This window comes from Pteropus medius, unplaced genomic scaffold, assembly GCF_902729225.1.
Source record: "Pteropus medius unplaced genomic scaffold, Ma_sr-lr_union100, whole genome shotgun sequence".
Classification (NCBI taxonomy): domain Eukaryota; kingdom Metazoa; phylum Chordata; class Mammalia; order Chiroptera; family Pteropodidae; genus Pteropus; species Pteropus medius.
In genome coordinates, this window is record NW_024350924.1 from 6,366,926 (window position 1) to 6,385,013 (window position 18,088).

The window sequence follows — 18,088 nt, forward strand, 5'->3', positions numbered from 1 at the left end:
TGTTTCCCTTTATGAACCTCTTGGATTCTGGATTCTACGTTCCCACCCATACTTCTAGTGTTTAAATATGACTACCGCTAATGCCCTATGTTAATGAGCATTTACTATGCGCATATACCATACTTACAACTTTACATAGATTTACTCATTTTACCTGCACAAAGATCATAGATTGATGTTAGTACTTGATTATGTCTATTTTACAGATGAGAAAATCGAAGCTCAAAGAGATTAAAGGCCTTACTAACCAAGCTCCCCAATTAGTAAGCCAGGCCTAAGGAAACTTAAACCCCAGGCGATGGGCTGCCAGCGTCCACCTTCCCGGCTCTGAAGTCCTGCACAAGAATTGCCACGCTGCCTGCACCTGTCCTAGATCTACCAGACAACTGGAACCAGAGCTCTATCCTCTGGCACCTATCAGAGAGTCCTCGCCCCTCCCAGCAACACCAGGCCCCCCTCATCCACATTAGGGGGGGCTAGCCACTGCTGCTCCCTTCCCACCGTGACAGAAATCAGCAATGAAGACCGTCCTACAAGGCTGAGGAAATTCCTACCTGCTTTCTGGGGTGGTCTCGCTTTTGGGTGGACGCCAAAGAATACTTTCTTCAGGCACTTTTTTAAACCAGTCTTTCTGACAGGTGGTAGCTCTGAAGTTATTGTTTGAACTAAGTTTGGGAACGAGGAGGAGGCAGCTTCTGTAAGCCCCCGCAGAGTCAAACATCTTTCACTCCCAAGCTCACGTGACATCGTCTTTCCTAAAAGCGCTTGTCAGGTATCACCGGGTGAAACCCCAAAGCTGCATTCATCATGGTGAGAAGGAAAAGCGAGCAACTTCAGACAAGCCATATATGGCATCCGACTCTCAACAATGAACGGTCTTGCTTCCTGTTGGTGGGTAGCCCTGAGCAGCGCGTACAGCACAATGATAGGAAAACGCTGAGCATACAACAATGAACCAAGGAATAAACAGCGCCCAGGTTTTTCTTTAAACCAACATATGCGGCTTGGTGGATTGTGGTGGTTTATTTATATTGCTATGCAACAGGGGAGAAAAATAAAGGTGATTTCAGTGAAAGGCATGGGGACATGCCACGCTATCAGATCGTCGTGTCCGAATTTAGACCTGGCAGGGTCTAAAAGGGTTTCGCGTTTGACATCAACCATGATAACAGAGATGAATTTAGTGGGGTTCATGGCTAGGCTTTACTTTTGTTTTTTAAAATTCGGTGGTGAATAGAGCCAGCGGCCGTGGGCCAGGGAGCGCTGCGCTGGCCTGGCAGGGTCTAGCCGAATGTTTATAAAATCAGGAACACGGCCTAAGGAAACTTAAACCGAGCTGCCAGAAGGAGGTTGCCAATCGATTTGTCAAATTGCAGATCACAAAACATACCCCACCCTGGCCTCTGTGCCTGCCTTCTGAGGAGTTCCTGATGGGAAAGGAAGTGTTGTCACAGAGGGGGACCTTATATCTCAGAAGGGCGGGCCCGCGAGCATCTAAGTGTGTGTGTAAATATTATACTTGAAGTCAAGGTAAAGCCTGTCTTTTCAGGAAAACTGTCCCTCGCCTTCTGCTCTTTACCCAAACTTCCCACAAACCCCTCCAGCCAGGAAAAAACAACTTCAGAAACCAGGGTGGGGCTTTTCTGGAATCAGGTTACGGCAAAGGTGGAGAACTAGTTCATCTGTCCCAAAGGATCATTTTCCCCTAAACCATTAGGTACCTGTTTTAGTTCGCCCCTTTCCCTTTGGTTGGGCAGGTAGAGATGTGGGAAGGCTGCCTGTGACTGCGGCTGTTCCAAGACCCTCGGCGCCCTCCCTCCAGCCCCCCCCCCCATTGAATTAGAAGAGAAGAATCCTCCATATTCCCCTCCTGGGCTCAGTCTGTGCAAACACAGAACAAATGACTAGGTCAGGAGCAGGAAGAGAGAGGCTCGGTCCTCCAGATAAAGTCGAGGATTCCTTATCTGTGCAAATTGGGAAGGCCATTTGTACCAAGCTCTCTCACCTGCAGACTTGTTTGTTTATTCTGCAGGTATTTATTGAGTGCTTCCTACATGCTGGGCACTTTTCTGGACACTGGAGATGCAGCCGTGAGCAAAAGAGAAAAAAAATCCCTGCTCTCTCGGTGATCTAAGTTCTAGCGGGGAACATCCACACATACAAGTTGAGAAGATAACGTGTAGTGATTCCGAAAGAAAGACAAGCGGCAAGTCACTTGGTAAACATACACACTGTTCCCCAACATTAAGGGACTGGGGAAGAGAGCTAACTTTTACTGAATGCTTGGCTCGTGGGAAAGTGAGCTCAGATGCTTTCCGTATGTCCTTTTAATCTCCTCAATAAGTCTATTCCCCCAACTGTACCCATGAGAAAACGAAGGCCTGGAAGTCAGGATAACATGCTCGAGCACACCCTGCTTGGGATCCCCGCCCCCAAGCCCCATTCCTTCGTCGGATGGTGGCCCCATGCACGCTTGCTGTTCCTCTGCTGGTGGACGGTGTCACCTCCTCACTTTCGTCTACCCCCATACCATCAGTCCTTCGGTTCAACTTACACATCCCCTTCTTCAGGAGAACCATCCTGACCCCTCACGACCGCTGTGAACCTTTCACTAATCTCTTCCATTAGATCATAAAAACGAAAGGTCATGTCTAACCCCAGTGGCTAACACATCATAAGCCCACAAACATCACTTTGTTCTTGCCTCCCTCCCTGACTGTTAATGGCCAGAAGTGTGAAATTTGCCACTTGATTTTATAGGGTCCTTTTTGTTTGTCGTTGTTCTATATGCATTGGTCTTATTTCCTCAACTACATTAGCAGCTTAGGGATCAGTATTTATATTTATAAATGCTATATATTTATTTATTTTTACACATGTATAAATTATCTTTATAATGCTTGTTTAATAATTGTTGAATAGAGTGGTTCTCAAACTTGAGCACACATGAGAATTATCTGGAGGGCTTGTTAAAAATAGCTTGCTGGGTACTTCCCCCAGAGTTTCTGATTTGGCAGGCCTGGAATGGGGCTGAGAATGTATACTTCTGACAAATTCCCGGGAGATGCTGAAGCTGCTGGCCCAGGAACCACACTTGGAGAACCAAGGTTAGGAGTGTAATGTGCGTAGGATGAGTTTGAGTCCCACCTGTGCCCCTAGCGGTATAACCTTGGGCAAGTTAACCTATCTGAGCCTCTGTTTCCTCATCTGTAAAAATGGGGATAATGACAGTATGCACATCAGGATCATCATGAGGATTAAGTGTAATAATGAATGCAATCTGCTTAGCACTGTCCCTGACACATTGAAAATATTCAATAAATGCTTCCTCTTATCTCTGGACGGGCTGGCACAACATCAGGCACCAAATAGGCACTGAACTCAGCCTAAGAATTCTTTCTCAGGCTGATAGGCAACTTCTTTTGAATTTGTAAGCAGTGAGAGTGAAGGGTGTCACTGAGGCATGACATTTTTAACGAACAGCTCTTGAAATTAAGCCAGACTATTCAAAAGCACAGTATAAAAGGCCTTTCAAAATACGCCTCCCTGTAGTACGCTGGATGGAAATGCTCCGGTGTACAAAAGCCATATGTAGTTTTAAAATTCAGGGGCTATCTTGGGGCTACCTCCTTCACACCTTCCTCTGCGGAAGGATGCTGAGAATGGCAACTTGGCCTCTGAGAGCTTGAGTTGCTGGAGTCACCTAGGCATCTGGGCTAATGGGTTGGCAGACACAAGCAGAGCTCATCATTCAATAATTAATTAGCTGCAGTCCTGGGCAGACAACCACCCCAGAGCAATTAGGACAACCACTACCCTCCTCCATTCCAGTTGTTTCAAAGCTCCCAGGCCCCTGCTGTTCTAAGAACTTCTTCACCCAAAGCAAGATTTCTATTTTCCTCCAGGGTCTATCTGAGCAGTTATACTGGCCGACATTCTCTTGAGGAAGGCCAAGAAAGGATGTGCAGACAAGACAATTTTCAGGCCTTGTCCCACAGTTCTTTAGGGCCCAAGATATCTAGGGATCTAGTGATGGTCTAGCCCCAATCTCGAACCAATAATATAGGAGAAAAGGGTCACGGCCCTATCTCTCTGTGGACCACCAATCCCGAGAGTGTGTTCATTCAACGCAAAGTTGAATGAGATCATCCCTGGGAACATTAGTATGTAGCGGAGGCTGTGGGTTGGGGGTTGGGGGTTGGGGGTTGGGAGAGACGCTGCTGCCCCTCAGATGCTCCTCCCTTCCGCAGGCCCCCTTCAGAGAAGGGCACCACCACCTCCTCTCCTCCGGCGGGACCCCTCCCTAATCCTCAGAAGAAGGACGACCCTCTCCCGTCACCCCATACCATTTTCTCTCCTACCCCCAATTTCCTACCCTAAACCATCAGAGACCGGTGGTGAGTGCACACACTCGGACGGGGCACCACCCGGCAGCCCCGCGCGGGTTCCTGTCCCAGCGCGCTGGCCGGGCCGGGGCTCTGGGGGTCAGGGGGTGTGTGCACGGGCGGCTGGAGGGGAGCCGACCCTCAGGAGGTGAGGAGAGGCTGGTGTGCCCACACCTCGAGTCACCAGCTGCCAGATGAAAACCCAGGCAGAGATGTTCCTCAAAGGGAAGAGCCCAGGTCGTCTCCCCCCTTCTCACCATTTCCCTTTGCTCAATCTCTCTCTCTTTCGATTCTCTCCCCCTCCATCCCTCCCCTCCCTCTTTGTCTGCCTTCTTCTCACCTCCGGCGTTTGGAACACCCTGCCTTCTCCCGGAGCCCGGCTCGGACGCCGCAGCGGTCAGCTCCCCGGGGACCCGGGTCCCGCGCCCCGCCCGGCCCCCTCCCCTGCCCGGCCCTCTTGGCTCCGGGTCTCACCCAGAAGAGCAGGTTGAAGCCGAGAAGCAGGTACTTGATGCACCGCAGGCCCCCGCGGAAGCGCCCCATGCTGCGGCCCCGGCGGCGGGATCCCGAGTCCCCAGGCCCGCGACCAAGCGCCGGGAGCGGCGGGAGCCGGCCGGGAGGGGGCGGAGCGCGAGGGCCCCGGGGCGGGGCCTGCGAGGCGGGGCGGGGCCTGCGGGGCGGGGCGGGGCCTGCGGGGGGCGGGGCGGGAGCCGGGCGGGCGCCGAGAGAGGGTCCAGAGGACCCCCAGCGGCCAGGCTGGCGAGGGGTGGGGCGCCGTCGGGGTGCAGATCCCGCGGCCAGAAGGGGCACGTCCTCGCTCTCCCCCGGAACGAGGGGCTGCCTCCTTCCCTTCCGATGCAGGGCGACGCGCCCCGCAAGCGCCCGGGTCCGATGGTTATCCGAGCATCTACGAGGAAGGAGCGTCCACTGGGGACCCGAGACCCACTTAATTAGCTCGTGTGCAGAGACTCATTTGAGGCCTGCCGTGACGGATGAGGATAAGGACACGGCCCTGGTGGCTATGGAAACCTAGGAAGGTGGATTCGGGTAGAAGGGAGAAGTAGACCAGAGGCCACCCTGAAGCTGGCAGGACCCGTCGCGGGGCGCCCGGCTGGGGGCTGTGGTTCCCTGGCACCGGACGAGCACGCAGGCAGCAGAGGCCCCTTCTAGGGGACCTTCCTTGGCCCCTCCCGCTCTCCTCCGAGGACTCTTACCTTAATAGGCAAGAACTGGGAGAAGGCGCGGGATGCTGCTGTTCTGCCCGGATGGCTGCTCCCTACCCTGCTAGACCTGGTCAGCGGAGGGGACGTCGGACTCCCCAGGTCCCACTGGATTCGACCTATGGGAGGGCTCGGATCCAAATCCCAGGGGGTTAACTGTGATGTGGAGATGGGAGAAAGGGGGTGTGGGTTTTGTTTTGCTTTGTTTTATTAAGTTGGGCTGCTGGCAAGGAAATCAGCTTCCCACTCTCCTTGAGTAAGTGTCTACCATATGTGGTGCCAGACAGTGTGGGGGCGACGAGAAAGTGTAAAATTCATGGAGCCTAGGCATCAATCCAGCCAAACTCTAAGTGCCTGTGATAAGCCAGGCATAGCAGCAAGCCCCAGGGACTCCACTGCGGAGGCAGGGGGCGCCTAGTAGCACCATTTCTGGTGGTAGAGACAGCTCTGTAAGCAAATAACTATAGCAAGGTGGGGAGGCTGGGCAAGGCGCTGGCCAGCGTGGCCTGGCCTCACTGCTTTGGGCAGGGAAGGCTGTGCTGAGGCGAGTGGGCCTGATCTGGTCTCCAAGAGTGAATCTGAGCAGAGAGGAAGAGCAGGTCAGGCAGATGGGACAGCATGAGCAAATGGGACAAGGCTGGAGAGAGCAAGGCCTTCCAGGAAACTATGAGAACTGCAGTTAGCCCAAGTGGAGCAGAGAGGGAGGTGAGTTGGAAAAGCGCTAGGGCACAGCTTTTAGTCAGCTGACAAATGTGCAAAACTATCCTCATGCCTCAGTTTCGTCATCCGCAATATGAAGATAATAGTACGTGCTTCATAGAGTTGTGAGAATTAATGAGCTAATATTTGTAAAGTGTCTAGAACGATACCTGGCACAGAGTAAGCACTATTATAAGGATTGGCTATTATCGTATTGTACTCTTATCAGTTGACCAGTCACTTTCTACCATGCTGCCATCTTTGCCTACGCCTGTGTCTTTGGACATTTGCTTGAATATCTAGTGAATTTTATTTATGAAAATGAGTAGAAGATAGAAAAATGAAAGTGCCAATTCTGGTAATAAGTGTAAGTTTAAAATAGTGAAACAGAGACAGATGGAAGTCATTAGATATGCAGGAAGAGGCAAATCTTTAGCTTCGATCAAACACTTATTGTTCTACATCTGTCATCTCTGTTCGATTATAAAGGAAAAGAATGAAATTAAAGAGTAGTGTCTAGTACATATTAGGCATTCAAGAAATCTCTGAGCTCAACGAACAACAATGATATTATAATTTAAATGTATTGTTGAATTTTATGTCTCCAATACAAAATACATTTAGAGATTCTATAGTCCCTGGGAACAGAACGCCTCTTATAACACAGAAATCTATTGTTCTTTCATATTGCAATTTTAGTACACGTGTATTAGAGACAGATGGTTGCCTGCCTAGCATAACAGATTTAGATTTTGACTATAGACTTCCCCAGTGGCACCCTCTCCAGAAAGCCGTCTTAGGGGAGCTGACCCTTGACAGGACTCAGGCATCCCAACTGCTAACACATTTTCAAGAGCACATTATTATGGAAGCAGAGGACTACATTACATGACGAGGAAGTTAGCCTTTAAATTAGATGTTATGCAAAGCCATAGACAGGATCTAAGCAGGGGATCAGATAGTTAGATTTCTATTTTTAGAATGGTCAAGCTGGGGCTGCATGGAGGATTGTTCAAAGTTAAGAACTGACACTAATTAAGAGACTGTTACAGCAGTTCAGGTAAGAAATGAGAATCTGAACCAAGACAACAGCAGTGGGTATAGGAAGGAAGCTCAATTTGAGAGTTTTTCAAAGACTGATAAATGATTAAGACAGAGTGTATGTAAGGATAGAAAGGGAAAGAGAAGAAAGGTTGAGTCCTGGGTTTCTTATTTGGGTAACTAGGCAGATCATGGGACCATAACAGAGACATGAAATATAGAAGGTGGAGTGGGTTTTGAGAACAATGTTACATATATTATAGATGGACTCACCTGTCACCCAATCCTACATCCAGTTTAGAGGATAAGAGAGCTAAGCACTTGCTTCCTGGTTTCCTTTGCAGCTAGCGGGGGCCATATGTTACAAAATTGATTAATGGAATTTATGTGGAAGTCTGCTGGGAGGCTTCTGGAAAATCTGGAATTGTTTTGATAAAAGGTTCAATTGTCACTGGCATTGCTCCCTTCCCTTTTTCCTTGCCTTGTACTCAGACATGATGCCTGTAGCTGTAGAACATTTTGTGACTATGAGGAAAGGCCAAGAGGATTGAAAACTTGCCAGCCAGGAGATTGCTGAACTGCTGAATCAATACCAGCAACCACCTGCCTCCAGATTTCTTGTTATGTAAGAAAAATAACCCTCATTTTATTTGACTCTTGTATTCTTTTACTTGTGGTCGATGATATTTCTAACTGACACAGGAAGACAATACGTTTATATTTGGATCTATTGAGTTTTAGATCTGATGAGAAATCCAGGTGGATTGGTCTAGTGGACAGATGGAAATATGATTGGGATTCTGGAGAGAAGTTTGGACTGTAAGTTCAAGATTCATCAGCAAATGATGATATTTGAAACCAATGGTCTTCAAATTTTTGCCCACAAGTGCCCTAAAAGAATTATGAAAAATTATATTCTCCTTATGAAAAGATATAATCTCCCTTGCACATTTCTCTCAATATTGTATTGTAGTTCCTCAATATTCTCAAACATATAGAAAAGTTGAAATAATTGAGCAGTGAACACCTAGATTCTACTATAAATATTTTGTTTTAGTTACTCAACATCTAGATTCTACTATAAACAGTTTGTTTTAGTTACATTACTTATTTCTACATTTGTTCATTTGTCAATCTATCTTATTTTTTATGCATTTTCAAATAAATTTTAGACATCGATATGTTTCACTCCTAAGCTCTTCAGCATGAATAACATTAACTAGGTTCAAATGTTTGTTTGCAGATTTTCTTTTCTTTTTGTGATAAAATTTACCTCAACAAACTATACACACGTTAAGTACACCACTTGATTATTTCTGATGAATGTTTTTGCCTTTCTAACCCCAAACCCTATTAAGTCATAAAACATTACTAGTACCCCGAAAAGTTCCCTTGTACTTTCCCCCAGTCAATCCATGCCCCTACCTCTCCTAGAGGCAACCACTGTTCTCATGTTTTTTCACTATAGATTAATTTTGCCTGTTCTACAATGTCATATAGATGAAATATTATATTATTTATCTTCACACATGTTTAACTTGACATAAAATTCTTTATTATGAGTATTTTCAAAAGATGCCATTTCTGATGTATCCTAAATATTGACATTTTCAAAGAGAATGGTTACATCTCTCATTTTAATACAGTTAATAGAAACTAAGTGTGATCTGCTACCTACCATAATCCATTTTAAAAAAATACATGGACAAAATCCTTTTTAGCAAGGTGAAAGTTTTACATATTTTTCTTTTTTCCCTTCGACTTGTGTTTCCATTCAACTTTTTCCATGAAATTTAATCCTAAAGTAATATATTTTTATGCCTGAAAGATTTTTCTTGAGTATCTTTTTATACTTGTCTGAACAAATATTATTATGTTTATTGAAATTAAAATTTTCCTCCTGAGACCATAAGGCTCTAAGTGTTAATTAATTTCTTCTAGATTGTTATCACTAGAATTATTCTTAGTTGATTAAAATAACAAATTATAATTTAAATAAACAATCATTAAACATAAAAGTAAGATATTACTGGAAACATCTCTTAAAGAGATTGGTGGGGTTGGGATTATTTCTTATCAGTTCATGAATATTATTCATTGCTAGAATAACACAGGGCTCAGCATAAATTCTTTTAATATTTTTCGTTGCTTTGATATTGATGCTGAGAAACTTTGTTTAGACAAATAAATAGATGAGGATGAAAGGATTAGCGATGCCAATCAATTCTTTAAACCTTTTCTGAATTATATACTCCAATTCACATACTGATCTATCAAAAACTATTTCTAATGATCGATAAACTGACAAGACGATGTGGTCTTTTTTCAATTTTGCTGAAAGCAGACTTGGAACCCTTCTGACTTGCAAGAGCATTTACTACCCATATTATAGTCATTCACTGATTTATTTAATGAGAAGAGAATAAAGTGTTTTATTACCAAAAGTTCAAGGAAACTTCAAGCTTGATGCAATCTGATAAGACACTACATATGGAAGTGTCACATTAACAAAGTCTACACAGGAAATCTTGGGTCACTCAGAGTCATTTACTTTCTTAATACAAATAGCAATTTTTCAAGTTGCTGGCCAGAGATTTTTACATTCTGGGGAAATGTACCATTATCACGTTTAGGGTGCGTGAGAGGTAACTTGCGAAGAAAGATATCTTGATCATAGGCATAGTCTCAGGCAGATTGATTCTAGAAAGGAATACATGTGGAAATTAAAGCTCTGGACACTGATTCTCTTAAAACTATTTATCTTGGAGCACCCTCTGGAAAGATTTCTTACATGACCAGGATATACATGCCCAGAGATAAACAGCTGTTTTAAGCTATGAGAATGGATGATATGGCTAGTGCGAACCCAGCGAAAGAATATATATATATATGTCAAGAAGGACTCCTCCTGCCTAACTGGGCCCAAATTCATAACCGGAGTCTAGCAGCTGTTGCTGACAGAGGCCTCCTACATATGCTGCATTTAAGGGAAAAGCCACAGACTAAATTGCCAGCCTCCTTCACTGTGTTCCTGCTGAGTCAGCCCTTATAAAGAAGTTCCTGGTATCCATCCTATTTCCAACACTGAGACCTGCCCCATCTAATTGCAACTATACAGCTATATCTTTATTTGCATCTATACTGACCAATCAGAGTGACTTCATAATGACCAATCAGATCACAGGAAGACAACCAATTTGGACCAATCAGACTGTGTAAAGTCGGAGTTCTCATTTGCATGAAAATGGACCAATCAGGAACCAGGGCGGGAACTTTATGAAAAGCCGCCTCACCTGTTTCTGTGGCGCACGCCTTGGGTTTCTCACGCGGAGGCTGTGTTTCTCCGGTTGGCTATTCGCCTGAATGAAATCTCTTCTTTCTCCGCACCCTAGATTGGGGACACCTTTTGATATTAGATTGGTAGCAACATTTGTGGACACCAGAGAGAATGTGAAAAGTGTTGGGAACAACAGCAACATTTTAAGAAGTGGGCTGAGGCCATATAACACTCAAAGGAGATTGGGGAGAAATGACCAGAGAGGTCAAAGAAAAATCCGAAGAAAGTGATGTCACAGAGGCCGAAGTGCAAATACCTCAGTGCAGATGGCTACAGTGCAAACACCTCATCAATAACAGGTGCGATTATAGGTAAATGGACTTGGTAATATGGTAATTTAGGACACTGACAACCTGGGTAAAGGGCTATTTCAGAAGAGTGGTAGCGGCTGTGTGTGGAAGCTAGACGGCAGTTTAGGGGTTAACGGGCCGAGTGCAAGGGAAGAGATAGCTAAGCTTTAAAGAGTTTAGCTGTAAGAGAGAAGCAAGTTTTCTCTCTTCTTTCCTAAATGGGAAAGATATAGACGTGTTCTCAGTCTTTGGGGAAGGTCCCTGTGGAGAGAGGTTGAAAAGGGAGAACAGCAAGAGAAGAATCTCCGAGGAAATAGAAAGGGGCTGAGAGCCGCAACACATGGGGGTTTGCACCCGACAGGAAGAGGCAGGCAAGGATGGAGTTGCAGAAAAATTTCGTTTTCTGTATCTCATAATGCCAATGTTTGAACTCGCCGTGGTCTGATTTTGCTGCCTGTGGAATTTTCTGCCTGTTGATTTTAATGTCTTGTTTCCTTGTGTATTGTGTGATACATATATGATATATATGTATTATATATATCTATGTTTTAGATAGATATATATTTAACTGCAAGCTGCTCGTTTTCCTTGGAAAATTGTGGCACCAATTTGAGTCGTCAGTTGAGGTTTTATTCCTCCAGAGAGGGTTTGCTTTGACTTCTGCAAATCATCTCAAGGCACTACCACAAGAGTGACAGCAAATCCATTCAAAGGCTGGCTTGTGGTCACAAGTTCCCAGAGGAGATCTTCCCCCACCCCAACACCAAGATCAAAACATGTTTCCTTTGCATAATGGGTTTATTTCCTGTCTACTCTCTTACCTTGAGGGCGTGGCCCTATCAAGGGGCACCAAGTTTGGGTGGAGTCTCATAATAAATTCCCTACCTTAGAGAGATTTCAGGCTTTACTTCGCGAGCCCCAAGCCTTTGCAGCCTTTGAAACAGAAACTCAGGGCAAAGGGTGGCTTTGGCACCTGCTTACTCCCCACCTGCTTTCACTTCATTTTGGCCTCTGTAGCGTCTCTTCCTTGAGTGCTAGCTGAACAGTGTGTTTTTTAAGAAGATGCTTATAAATTTTATCTAGTTTTTAGTTTCAATGGAAAAGGTAGTTCAGGATATCAGGTCTGTTCTTCTGGAAAAAGAAGCCTCGTGTTCTGCTATCGTAACTCTGGTTTTGATAAGCAGGACAAGAGCAGTTTTTTTGACTGCTGGGTTTATAGCATGTTAGTCCTGTTGCTATGCAGTTGTTGCTGGAAAATAGTCTGTGGGCTCAGGCTTTCTAAACCAACCATTTCTTGGATGCCCAGAGAAGGAAGAAAGGCGAGGGCCTTGGTTTGCTGATTACAAACCATCTCCATGGTCACAGGTTGCTGGGCTCTCTTTGTACAATGTTTTCCCAGCAGCATTCAGGCAGCGATAGCTTCCTTTAATTATTTTTCAGCTTCTGGTGTTGGCTGGTGAGAGGAAGGAGTGCGTACCTGCTTGTGCAGACATGTATGAAGCAAGAGAAGGGACTATGAAACAAGAGAGAGGAACAAACTCCAAGAATAATCAATTGTTTCCATAGGATCCTGCTGGAATAACCTACTCATTTTTGTTTTCACTTTTATAGGGAGTTGGGGAAAAGAGAGGAACATAACCCATTCAGGTGTAAGTTCTAAGTCTGAAGATTTATCGTGTCTCACAGATGGTCCCCATTTGAATCTTCAGAATTAGGAAAGACTTAAAAACTTGCAGAATATAAATCTGGCTTATATTAATGTGGACTTTTTGTTGTTTCTAAATTTCAACAGAGGCCCCAAAGACTGAGAGCAAAATCATAGGTACTTAGGGATCTTTACATTCTAAAGCAAAGTGCAAGATGGTCTACATTAGTGAGAGTTCTCTAGGAAAACAACCAATGGGATGTACTTTTGTGTATATATATTATAAAGAATTGGCTCATGTGATTATGGAGGCTGAGAAGTTCCAAGGTATACAGTCATCATGCCGAAGCCCTGGGAGAACCAACAGTGTAGTTCCAGACTGAAAGCTGGCAGGCTCAAGGCATAAGAAGAGCCATTTTTTCAGATGGAGTCTTAAGGCAGGAAAAGACCAATTCATGTCTTAGCTCAAGGGGGCTTCAGAGACCTCATAAAGTGACCCTTGAGATTAAAAATTAGAATTTGGACATAGGCTACATCTAGAGGTCAAGTAAGACCTTATTTCTTTTGCTTGCTTTGGGTGCTGGACCCTGTAGAAGTCTAAAACAGCAGCTAGTGAGTGGGTGAGGAACATGGAGTGAAGAGATGGAAGGAGCTTACCTTGATTTCTTTCCTCTCAGGCTTCTGTGCCTCAGACAGGCCCAAGCTAGGGGCTGGGAAAGTCTTACATGGAATGAGAATCTGGAGCTTTGAATTAGTCTGAGCTGTGATTCTTATTAACTGAAAGGAACCAGAAAAGTTGTGGGAACTGCCTGAGACTTCACTCAGGGATAGTGCGGATGAGAGCTATAGAGCAAAGTTCCTAAGTGGTAGGAAAGAACAAAGTTGCTTGTTTGTACTCTTCTAGTGGAAATGATACTTTCAGTGTCCTGAAGAAAAAAGAATGACAACTAATATTCTAGAAATTTGTACCCAGCAAAAATATCATTCAAGAATACAAGTAACAAAAATATTTTCAGACTAACAAGTAAAAACAGCATTTAGCACCAAAAAAAAAAAAAAAAAAAAATCTGCATTAAAGAAAATACTAAGAATTGTACTTCAAGCAGAAGGAAAACGATCCCAGATAAACAGAGAATCTAGAAGAAATGAAGAGCAAGGAAAACAGAAAATATATGGGTATATCTAAATAAATAGGCAACCACAGGTTTCCCACTAGACATGGAATGCAAGCTTAATCAGTTTGAAAATAATATTAAGATGAAGATTGACTGGGGAACTCTGAGGCAAATGATATTTGGCTTACACTTAAAATATCTATGGCTTAGTGAAGTTTAGGGGTGATGCCTTGAGGGAACTAAGTAGGGAGCCTTTTGAGACTTAAGGAAAACATAAGGGCTGGAAGGGACCCTGATGTCAATTATTCTAATTTCCTTTTTGTACAGATGGGAAAACTGAGGCCCAGGGAGGTCATGTGCCTAGTTGGTAGTTAAAGCAAGGCCAGATCCTAGGTACTCAGATTTCTCATTGAATGCTTTCAACCCATAAATCTCTTCAACTTAAGGCATGTATATTAAAACATTTTCATTTTCATGCACTCACGTTAGTCCCACTCAGCCATATTTCTTCTTCCTCACCCAGCTTCTAAAGACCTTTTAGAGTTTAGCAGCAACAATTTTCTGTTATTTACAACTGTAGAGAATTCATGGGGCACTCCATGTCCTGGTCAGCTATGCAAGCATTAAATGAGACCCATCTGGTCATGGAACTTTGACAGGAATAATGTAACTAATAGATTCTATTGAGCATTTAATGTGCACAGCTCTGTTCTAAGTTCATTATAGCTAGTGACTCATTTAATCCTCAAAACAACTCTGAGTTATTACCATTTTAAAATGAGAAAACTGAGGTGCAGAGGAGTTAAGTAACCTGCCCAAGATAAACTGCCAATGCCTGGTTTCAAGTCCTGGAGGTCTGTCTAGACAGCCTACATTCTTAACCCCTCTCTGTCATTCATCAAATATTAAGTACCTACTAAGTGCTGGGCACTGCATTAGGCGCCGGGGATATTGAAGAAGATATCTGCTCAATGGAAGCTTATGGGCTAGTAGAAGTGACAGTCAATTTAAACAAGAAATTATAATATCATCGACAAGTGCTTTAATAAAATATGTGTAGAATGATATGGAATATAGAGAAGGACCTAGGGGAGCTGGAAAAGGCTTCAAAGAAGAGATGCTGTTTTAAGTTGGGTGTGGCTAGAGCATGGAGTGTGTGTTTGGGGTGGGCGGGTGGAGGTGGTGTTTGGCAGGAGAGTGGGGAGATGAGGACAGTGAAATGGCACTTGGGGCCAAATTGTGAAGGACCTGTTTCTTTATGTCTGTTAAGTTACTGGAACTTTATTTTGTGGGGAGCAGGAAAATAGCATGATCAGATTTGTGCTGTGCTATAAAGAGCTCTGGACAGTGAAGAGGACACATTCATTCAACAAGCATTAACTGAGCAAGACCCTGTGTAAAATGCCTAGATATGACCTCTGGTCTCGGGAAGCCTGCAGAAGTTCTGAAAGAGGAGACTAGTTCTGCCAAAACCTCGTGTTTCGAGGAGGGAAACTTTGAGTCCTATGTGAGAAGTCCAAGTTCACCAAGTGCTTCAGGCTGGGGAGAGTTGGGGAATGCCTCAAGGGGGTGGCCTCAGAGGGCTGGGTCTGGAATGAGTAGTGTGATTTAAAAGGCAGAGTTGGGTGGTGAGACAGACATCAGAGTGAGCGGTATTGGGGGGAATGGTGAATTGTCCACTTTGGCCACAGTGTAGGGTGTATGAAGGGCACTTTGTGGGAACCAAGGGCAGGCCTTGAACATGCTTCCTGAAGTACGATGCCACTAGGGGGTGCATGAGATGATTTTTGGTGGTATATGATGGATATTTTACAGTTTATCAGTTAGGTTTTTATATTAATGTACATTCAAAATTTAAACAATAATGACAATATTGTTTACAATGAGGCAAAGTGAAGAAAATGAGGTGATTTAATCAATATTCAGGAAGTGATAATATGGATGGTTCACAGATAGGACAAAAATCATCAAGGAAATATGCAAATAACTAAAAATTTGTGGAAATTGGGCTAAGGAGTTTAGAAGGATTTCGGAGGACAGGCACTCTGGTGTTTAGATTGGTACTTTGATAGAAAGATCAATCTGAGAGCTGGTGTAAAACAGATCAAGTTGGAAAAAGATCTGAGCTGGAGAGACCAGGAAGGGAATATTGTAATGTATTATGCATTAGTAGTAAGAGTTTCCTCTTTAAGGAACCTGTGCTGCTTTTCCTTCACACCTTCCTCTATTTGCTTATGTTCTCACTGTAAATTCATCAGCTTGCTTCACATGGAAGTGACATGTGCTGTTGGAAATGGCCACAATCTCTCCTGCTGCCTTTCTGTAAAAATAGACATCTCTTGGTTTGGCAGTGGTGTTTTGAAGATTTGACACATTGTACATCAGTTTCATCCCTGAGCTCCTTTACTTAGAATCAGCGCCGCTCTTTTTGCGTCCCAAATTTTCAGCTAAACACAGTGGAAGAAGACTTCCATGAAAAGCGGGGAGGGGAAATAAAACTTTCAGAACTGTCGGCCCAGTGCCCTGAGCTCTATCCCAGTGAAACAAAAATAGCACGGAGGGCTAGCAGGGGCTCCCCGACTCACCCCAAAGTCCAACTCTTGTGAAATTTTTGTCTTCAGTTCTTTTGCAATGTCAACGTACTTTGAAGCATTGTGGATTTCTTAAGATACTGCAACTCACATTTGAAATATTCTTCCTGTGATAAGTTATGCATTGAATTAGCATATTTTGAGCAAAACGTGCCTGTCTAGGAAGGAAACCGTGATGCTATTCCAACACATAGATCTTCAGGAGCAGAAGTGGCCCTGGCCCACGGCGAGTGCTTCCTGCCTACAGGCCTGTCAAATCCATGACTTCTTTTCCCTGCCTTTTGTTCTGCACGCCCAGAAGCTCACCTGTAGGCAGCACTTATCCTTTCGTTCATCCTCTCGAAGCAGGAGAATGCTTCTCAGTCAGCCTTTGTCCTTAGATGAATATGTTTATACATAATTAATTGTTGGTGGAATGAATGAATTCCTTTTCAGTTTCCTCTTACTGTACTTGGTGGCTTACTTATTTAGTGGTTACCTTATCTCTCAGAATGTTACGGATAAGTCAGAGAACGAGGCCTGGGGAGGGTTATGTGACATGTGACCTGACGTGAGGTGCCATCTGGTAGCTCCTTTCTCTACTTCCCATCTCCCAAGCTTCCTGTATGGCCCACCCCCCTAGACGCAATGCCTGAGTTTGTTTCCTAGTTAAAACCTCAGGTAAATCCAGTTTGTCCTTGTGCACCTCCAGCCTTTCTTTCAGAATCCGTAGTAGACATCTGGTTTTTGTTGTTGTTGTTGTTCAGAATCCCTTCCCACATTTTTGGGAATGGGAACGTCATCCCAATCTCTAGGTGATTTTCCCTTGGGGAAACCCCTCCCCCTTGGGAGTTGTCTTGTCGAGACACTGTCTAGGTGTATTGTCTTTTGGTCAAGAAGTGAGCACGTGACCCGGGCTGAGCCCATCAGAGTATCTGTCTGGGGAAATGGAATCTTGAGCAGAATGACACAAGGACCGGAAAGTGGCTGGGGCAGATTTGTTCCAACAGTGGTGACTGTCCGTCATCTCCACTCCCTGGATCTGTGGCACTTCCTTTGTTCCTGCCCTTCTCAAGGGCGAGTTCAGCCTTTCCTTTGATGCCATGACATCTGCTTCCAATAAGTTAGTTTTTTCCTGAAGTAAGCCAGACTCTGTCACTGTCATTTATGATCAAAGAACCCTGGAAAGGCCACCCTCTGCTCCCTCTCAGTGCTCTCCCAGCTCCTCCCCGGACTAAAGCTCTGTAGTGGCTGTACATTTTCTGTTAGACTAAGACCCAGATCCCCACCACAGCCTGCAGGCCAGCCGGTCTGGCCCTTGGTGGCCCCTGCCCTGCCTTCTCTCTTCCACCTCACCCATGTCTCTCCCTTCCTTGAGCGGTCCACGCGCTCTCATGTGGAGCGTTCGCACGTGCTACTTCTGCCTGCAGGACATGTGGTTGGCCCTCGGTGCCCTTCCCAACCCTGGACCTGGTACCTTCCCATAACACTTACCTCAGTTTGTAGTTATACATCTATCCGTGGCTTATCTGATCATTGTTTGTCTCCTTCACTAGACAATAAGCTCCACGAGGATAAGAACTATATTTTTGTCCTGACTGTATTCCGGTATCTAACACGGCACCTGCTGTGTGGTAAGAGCCCAAAACATTTTTGTGGAATGGAATCATAAAAAAAAGGTGCAACTTGACCTTGTCAGAACGTCTGAGATATGAACTGTGCTCCCAATCTCCCTTTCATCAGGATTTCTGAGCTTCGTCTGTTCTCTTTAGGGCTCTGGTTTGCA

At 44.7% G+C, this 18,088-nt stretch overlaps 1 protein-coding gene across 1 annotated transcript in view; it reads right to left on the minus strand.

The window, feature by feature from the left end:
• TSPAN2 (tetraspanin 2) overlaps positions 1-5,002 on the minus strand; it is a 40,322-nt gene extending 35,320 nt beyond the window's left edge. Inside the window, exon 1 of the mRNA XM_039841284.1 lies at positions 4,860-5,002. Within this exon, the coding sequence (XP_039697218.1) occupies positions 4,860-4,928 (69 nt within the window). The 5' untranslated portion in view covers positions 4,929-5,002. The remainder of the gene's footprint in view (positions 1-4,859) is intronic.
• Between the last annotated feature and the right edge of the window lie 13,086 nt (positions 5,003-18,088).